Source organism: Zea mays, chromosome 10 (assembly GCF_902167145.1).
Source record: "Zea mays cultivar B73 chromosome 10, Zm-B73-REFERENCE-NAM-5.0, whole genome shotgun sequence".
NCBI lineage: Eukaryota > Viridiplantae > Streptophyta > Magnoliopsida > Poales > Poaceae > Zea > Zea mays.
This window is the reverse complement of record NC_050105.1, coordinates 145,840,409-145,847,946: the sequence shown is the minus strand read 5'-3', so window position 1 is coordinate 145,847,946 and position 7,538 is coordinate 145,840,409. Positions and strand designations below refer to the sequence as shown.

The window sequence follows — 7,538 nt, the reverse complement described above, 5'->3', positions numbered from 1 at the left end:
AATTATTTTATTTAACTTGAGTATAGGAATCGTCGTACTATAAAGAGGGATCCAAAAAGAAGGTTGGTGTTTGCCAAAGCTCAAGCCTCTATATTCAAAAGCTATTTTTGAAAACCAAAAATCTCTTGAACGTTCTATGGTTGACCGCGGTTAGGTTTGAGAAACCTAGAGTGTTCTTGTTGAAAAGCAGCTGAACTTCAGCTGAGCTGAGCTGAGCTTCTTCAGCTACAGCTGAGCTGAACTTCAGCTGAGTTGAGCTTTCTCAACTCCAGCTGAACTTCAACTTCAACTGGGGTCCAGGCAGGTTCAACCGGGGTCCAGGGCAAGTTCAACCGGGGTCCAGAGAGGTTCAACCGGGGTCCAGGAAAAGTTCAGCCGGGTTTTTTTTCCCCGGACCTCACTGGTCAAAACCGGTTGAACCGGTCCTAGGGGAGGTTCAACCGGTGTCAGGGTCACCTGACCGGTCTGACCTCCTGACTTGCAGACTGACTGCCAGTCTGACCCCCAGGCGGTTGAACCGGCCCTAGGGGCGGTTCAACCGGTGTCAGGACCTGTTTTTGCAGTCTGACCTGCAGTCTGCCAGTCTGACTGGCAGACTGACTGTCAGCCTGCCCCAGGCGGTTGAACCGGTCCTAGGGGCAGTTCAACCGGTCCTCCACAGCCAAAATCAGCCTAACGGCTAGTTTTGAAGCCCCACCTATATATACTCACTCCTACTTCTCTCCCCATAGAAGAGCACGATTTGAACTCCATTTCTAACCCAAGAAACACCTCCCTCTCTCACACACACATCTCTTGCCTCTCCCATTTCAAATCTTTGGAGAGAAATCTTTGAGTGAGCTTGAGAGCTGCGGTTTTTGTGCTCCATCTCTAAATCTCTCTTGCTCTTCTTCATTCGAGCTTTGGTACTACATCGAGTTCTTTGTGGATTCATTACTCTTGGAGCTTCTAGCTCCTAGACGACTAGGTGTCTCTTGTGAGTCTCCAAATCTTGTGGAAGACCACAAGAAAGTTTGTATTACCCGCTCGTTTGAGCAAAGATTATTGTGAGGGCTTGACCTTTGTGGTCGGCAAAGGGAGGATTAGGGTTGAAAGAGACCCGACTCTTTGTGGGCGCCTCAACGAGGAAGTAGGGCACCTTTTGTGGTGTGACCGAACCTCGGGATAAATCTTGTGTCTCTTGTGTTCTTGCTCATTGTGTTTGTTAGTGTTCTTCGTTCTCTCACCATTCCGTGGAAGAGTGTTTATATCTTTTTGGTGTGTGGATTTTGAGAAGTGCCCTTCTTTGATCTACTACTTTGAACCCTGTGGATCATTTAGAACATCTCATTTCCAAAGTTAACTGGGTGAATTTCGAGATCAATTCAGTTTTACCCAATTTGCTTCTAGTTTTTGTTGAAAAAGTTTTAACTTGCCTATTCACCCCCCCTCTAGGCAACTTTCAATTGTGCACAAAGAGAAGTATGCCTAAGAAACTGGGTATATCTATTAAAAAACTTGACCAAGGTTTTTAATTAAGAACATGTGCAAAAATTTGCCTCGACAAGGACTTGGACTTGAGGGGTCTCCAAATTTCCATTTTCTAGGAGTATATATGAAAAAATGTGTGCGTTAATGTTTGAAGGAAGGGATTCCTAGAATCGCATCATTAAATCAAATGAGCTCCACACAGTCCATGTTTCATAAATATTAATGTCGGCAATAAATAATTAAATTTCTAGCATGTCTTGTGTTGCACAAGCTGAAGCACGTATTCAAGCCGAACAAGCAAATAGACGCAAAAGTGTGAAGACCGCAAGACGAGAGTCGACGGCGGGTGGTCAGAATTTGTCAGAAGGAGTCGACAGATCAGATGTGACGGTAGAATATTTACGCCACTCGATCAGGGATCGGTGGCACTGACTGATCCGATCAGGTTCAGATCTCTCCCAAACCGAACAGCGGTGCGAGTCGCCTCACCGGCCCTCTCGCCAACCAACGTCCCGAGGGGATGGGGCGTCAGGCGGGGACGACGGGGCAGGGAACGGGGGCGAGCGTTATGCGGGGGCACGGTATCACGGTGTCCATTTGTTAGTGAAGCACTTGGCGCGTTGCAGGTCCTAGAACGCACGCGTGACGTGGGCCAGTTTGCTCACACGCCATGGAGAAGAGATGAGTCGTATGGCCTTATGACGCGTGGTCCCAGGATGTGGCTGGGTTCACACGTCATTAGGCATAGCGTTCCTTAGTGCATAGTGGCCGATAGCAGTTGTTGGGTAAGTCGGCTTTGATGCTTGCATGCAGCGTGAGTGGAGGGAGCCACGAGGATCGGCTTCGGCGGCTTGCATGTAGCATGAGTGGACGAGGGGGGCATGTCGTTAGTTGGCTAAGATAAGCATTACCGTCTTGCGCTGCAGCCAGTGATGTGTGGCTAAACAACTGAGAGAGAGAGAGGAGGAGGAGACGCTCTAGATCGAGTTTAGTTTGTATTGCTTGTTTGGTACTCTAATGCCAGAACATTAGTGTTGTTTCATCTCGACATCATCTGACTTTGTCGAGTGTGAACAAATCACTTGAAAACAACGTATATGTGGCATGGTTTAATATATAAGAGCCGTGGGTTGAGGTTGCCTGCTCTGCATGCGGATTACGATGTCTAATTATATATACCCGCCTTCATCTCCTACTGATGTGTCGTCGGAGAGAGGATGGCATGTATTGGCGTAGCACACTCCCTTAGCTAGTCAGACCAAGACTAATCAAAGCTCTAGCTAGCTATGGACAAATGGACAAATAAATTTCTCGCCCGGGAAGCCGGGAGTAGGAGGACCTAGGGGATTAGGCTGGCTGCTGTCGATGCTCCCGTATCAGACAAGTTGACGTCGTGCGTGTTCTCACAGCCGTCGGCTACGCCAATACCAACATCTACGTACGCAGTCTACAGACGTGCCCGTGTGTTATGCAGGATGACAGTACGACTTGCATGTAGCGTGAGTGGGAGGGCAGCTGCATACCTGCATGCAGGGCGCCATAACGGGAGGCGGGGTGAGTGGGAGGGCAGCTGCATGCCTGCATGCTGGCACCATAAGGGGAGGCGGGGACACTTTGTGGACTACATTAGCTTCTTAATAGTTAGTAGAGATACTCCATCTAGCAGCGTCTTTCCAAAATGTTCTAGATATGGAAGATATTACTCCGATATCTATATGGAGATTATCCCCTCTCCTTTTCTATTTATTTTAATACTCTACACAATAGTTTAAGCAAAATTAAAATATGTATAAAACATTTAAGTGTATGAAAAATGCCAATGTATACAAAATTAAAAATAAAATATATATATATATCTAATTATAGTTATTTATATATAAAGGACGAGGTACAGTGGACGTTACTAAAAAGAAACAAGATACAGAGGAGGACTTTTTTCGATACGGATACAAAGAAGGGGTGTAGAAAATGGATATAGAGAAGAGACAGCTTGAAAGTTCCTCATCGTCACCATAAATCGGAATAAGGGCCTGTTTGGTTACCCTGAGCTAAAACCAAAGGGCTAAAGTTCACAGGCTAAAATTTAGCCCACCATGTTTGGATACTCTAGCTAAAACACATAGTGAAGCAATTAATGCTGTACAAAAAGACCAACATACCCATTCTTCCATATCTGTTCAAAAAACCAGTTTTATATTATTGCAAACTGTTTTCTCAACAATCAAAGTTTGTATTACAACGCAAACTGATTTCTCATCACAATCTAATGGGAACAAACAATTGCCTGGAACAGATCCAATTGTCGAGCACAGCAAACAAACTATTTCTCTTACAGCCTTTTGAAGAAAAAACTATTGTCTAGCAAACAACCCATCAGCTATCGAATCTCTAAAATGGTTCATATTTATGTCTTCATCAACTGTTGTGATTGTCAACTCATTTGTTCCCTGCGTAGATGGTCCTTCAGAGGTAATGGGAACATAGTTCTCATCATCATCACATAAATCAAAATCATCATCTGTCGTTGAATTTTCTCTAATAAAATTATGAAGTGCCATGCACGCAATTATAATCTTGCTTTGTTTAGGCATAGGATAACTAGGTAAATGTAATAAAATCCGCCACTTATTCTTCAAGACTCCAAAGCTTCTTTCGATCACATTCCTAAGCGAAGAGTGTGCAAAATTGAAAACCTCTTTTTTACCTCTTGGCATAGGACCTTGCTGAAACTCAGGAAGATGGTACTTTGTACCTCTATAGGGCGCCAGATAACCCTGCCTGTTGGGATATCCCGAATCCACAAGATAAAACTTGCCTGCAAACAAACACATTCATTGTCACGCATTTTATGTACAACTGGGCATTCAAACAAATGAAATGAACCATTTACCTGGGGGTGGATGGGGAAACTTGTTGCCATATTTGTCAACTGCATCTTTAAAGACTCTCATATCATGTACAGATCCAGGCCAACCCGCGACGACGAAAGTGAATCTCATGTTGAAGTCACAGATTGCCAACACATTTTGACTAGTGTACCCCTTCCTACCAGTATGTTGCACAACCTGATTTGCTGGAACTACAACTGGTATATGAGTGCCATCTATAGCACCTATGCAATTATCAAAGTAAGGAGAGAATCTTCGTGACTGCAGCCTAGGGTGAATTGTAGTGAACTCAGGATCTAAAGGCCTTATGTTGTCAACAGCTAGTTTGTTAAGACAATTCAAAACTTTCTCAAACTTCCTACTCAAGGTTTCCTTGGACCTAAATAGTCTGTCCTCTGCCTGCCTCATGCCTTGGGGAGTTCCACACATCCACAGAAAGAATGCTAAGGTCTCAACTGATGACATTCTTCTAGTTGAAGTCAAACCATAGGACTCAACTAGGACATTATGCAAAAGATCAAACACATTCCTATGCATTCTATAATTTTGATAGCAGTAAGTCCTATTGCCCAATGATCTCATCACCCATTGGTAACCAGACTCAGTAGGTATTCTGTAATCTGCTTTGTTCCAATATTTGTCAAGATAGTACATACCCATAGCTGCAGCAGCAATACCAATAGTCATTCTCCGTTTTCGACACTTCAATATGTACTGTGTAATCCATTGTGCGTCTTATGCGTCCTGTGCTTCTTCATCCTACAAACATTTAATACACTGATGTTTAATAATCTATCATGAAAGAAAGTAATAAACATTTGAACAAAATCTTTCAAATGAGTACCTCTGTAACCCAGTAAAATCAAGTAGTTGACAACAAAACCTTTTGTTACCAGGTCACAACACAACTTCTTCGAAATTATTCACAAGACAACTAAGATGCAAATGATTCATGCACAACCTCCACAAAATCATGCAGCACAACCAGAACAAGATTCATGCATCACGAAGTTTATGCATCACAGTCGTACATAACAGTTCACAAACCTAATATAACTAACAGTTCATAGACTTAACTTCATGATACACAAATACAAAAGCCAGTCCTATGACATAAACTAAAGTCCTTAAAAAGTCCAGCCCTTGCAGTGCTTCTTCAACCAAGCCATTCTTCCTGCATTTGAAGACAGTCCTAGGAAAACATGTCTTTGAAATTTGCAGCTTGCAAACAGTTGGGAAGCTACGAAGAACTCGTCTGTCTCCTCAGTAGCCCCACATTCCTTTGCCAGTGCCAAACACAGGTCTATCTCCTTGAAATCTGCAGCTTGCTGCTCCTTTCTTTTGTTCTCAATTATTTCTTGAATCTGCGTAGCTGTATCTACGTCTTTGCTAGTGCCAGAATCTAATCGATCAAGCAAACCCTTCATGCACCTAACCATTGCGTTCTTATTCTTCTTTGGCGGACTAGAAGCAGTGTCTGTATTGCTCGAAGGCCTTTTCGTTCCACTTGTGCTATTCTTTGGAGTCAGGACATCTATGTCATCTTCATGTTCGTCTACGGTAGTGTCATTAACTGTTTGGTCACTTTGGCCAGGCACATATGAGGTCCTTCCATCAACTGTTGTACCATGGAACATCTCAACCAACTGGTCCATGTAAGATGGCAAGCCATATTTGAATTTCTTGCATTCGTAGTACTTTTTCTATACAAGAAAACAGTGAATTCAATAAACTTTTCATATTATCAAGGATTGTTTGCAATGAGAACAATACAAATGAAACAAATACCTGGGCATACTTGTCCCACCATTTATCATCTGCAATAATGCTTCCACCCTCCCCACGGCCTAATCCGGACTCACCATTGGCCCAATTGATGAACTGATACATTGTTTTACACTGATTGTATCTATTCTTAATTTGCTTTGGTTCATGCAACAGATGTGTACGTTCATAATATTTGTCTGCCATTGTTTGATAAGCAGAATTCTTCATGTGGCCATTAGGACAGTTACCATCCCTAATCTGTTCAATAGCAATATCACACAATATGTGTGTGTTTTCTTCGGTCCAGTTGGCTTTATCATATCCTTTCTATACGAGGGCAACAAGATAGCTATAACCACAGAAAGCAGCACTAATGTACACACAAATTATGGACGAAAGAAATAGAAGTTTCTTACCACTGGCATTTCATCTGCAGCATAGTCTGGACCGGAGCCTACATTCAGACGACTTGGTTCTCCTTGGACCACGCCAGTAGTTGGCCTCCTAGCACGGCGGCCACGACCGCGTGAGAGCGGGGATCCTCCAGCACCGGATCTGCCGCCAACGTGTAATGCTCGAGGTGCTTGGAACCTCCCAGGACAAGATCTGCCGCGTGGCGCGGGAGGGGGGGAACCACGAAAAACGGGCGGCTCGCCGTACCCCGCTGGAGTCGGCTGGAATCCATGCCGGTCGCCGTATCCGTCGTTGGAATAGCTACCTCCGGCCCGTGAATTCAGATCGAGCTGCTCCAAGAACGACCTTGCGTGCCATGGTTGTTGGGAGAAGATTCCGACGTCCTCTTCGTCGGGGGGAGTAGGCCCTCGCGGTGGTTGAAAGGACGGCGAACTCCCCTGAGAAAAATAGTCATGGTACCCGCCACCGTGACCGTCCATGGCGGATCTACCGAAGGGGAGAAGAAGAGTGGAGTGAGCGATGGAGAAGAAGCCGGTAGCGTGAAGAAGGGAACCTTGAGGGAGAAGGGGGCTGTGGAAAACAGGGAGGGAGAAGGGAACATACCTCGCCGACGGCGACGACTCGGGATGGAGGCGAATGTGGTGGCGGCCGCTCGGGTGGAGATGGGGCTCGGGATGGCACCTGGGATACGGGTGGGTAGGGTTCCGTGGAGGGTATACGGTGGAATTGTGGGCAGAGAAGCCCAGTTTAGCTCCTCCTCGTGGGCTAACGCAGCTAAAGTTTTTTAGCCCCATTTTAGCTGGCCTGTTTGGTATTTTAGGCCACAAATGGGCTAAAGTTTAGCCTTTTTGCTTTTAGCCCAGGTATCCAAACAGGCCCTAAGGCTCTAGTCCGTTTGATCAGTCATAGCCTGAGGTAGTATGGTGTGTATGCAGCTGAGCATGTCTGCTATCACATTTAAGACCGTATCCAGTCTTGCAATCATGCTCGTTACCATGG

At 45.0% G+C, this 7,538-nt stretch overlaps 1 protein-coding gene across 1 annotated transcript; it reads right to left on the bottom strand.

Moving 5' to 3' along the window:
* Positions 1–5,461: 5,461 nt before the first annotated feature.
* LOC103642927 (uncharacterized) lies at positions 5,462–7,018 on the bottom strand. Its single transcript, XM_008666084.4, has 3 exons — positions 6,542–7,018; positions 6,147–6,452; positions 5,462–6,061 (listed from the first exon to the last, which is right to left on the bottom strand). Exons 1-3 carry the CDS (start codon positions 7,016–7,018, stop codon positions 5,486–5,488), a joined length of 1,359 nt encoding a protein of 452 aa, XP_008664306.1. The 3' UTR covers positions 5,462–5,485.
* Between the last annotated feature and the right edge of the window lie 520 nt (positions 7,019–7,538).

Bases quoted from the DNA above. Each gene is read 5' to 3' on its own strand.
- LOC103642927 (XM_008666084.4), bottom strand. From the start codon at position 7,018: ATGGACGGTCACGGTGGCGGGTACCATGACTATTTTTCTCAGGGGAGT. The intron at 6,453-6,541 runs GTAAGAAACTTC...GCCCTCGTATAG, and splicing joins CTGCAGATGAAATGCCAGTG to AAAGGATATGATAAAGCCAA. The intron at 6,062-6,146 runs GTATTTGTTTCA...TTTCTTGTATAG, and splicing joins GGTGGGACAAGTATGCCCAG to AAAAAGTACTACGAATGCAA.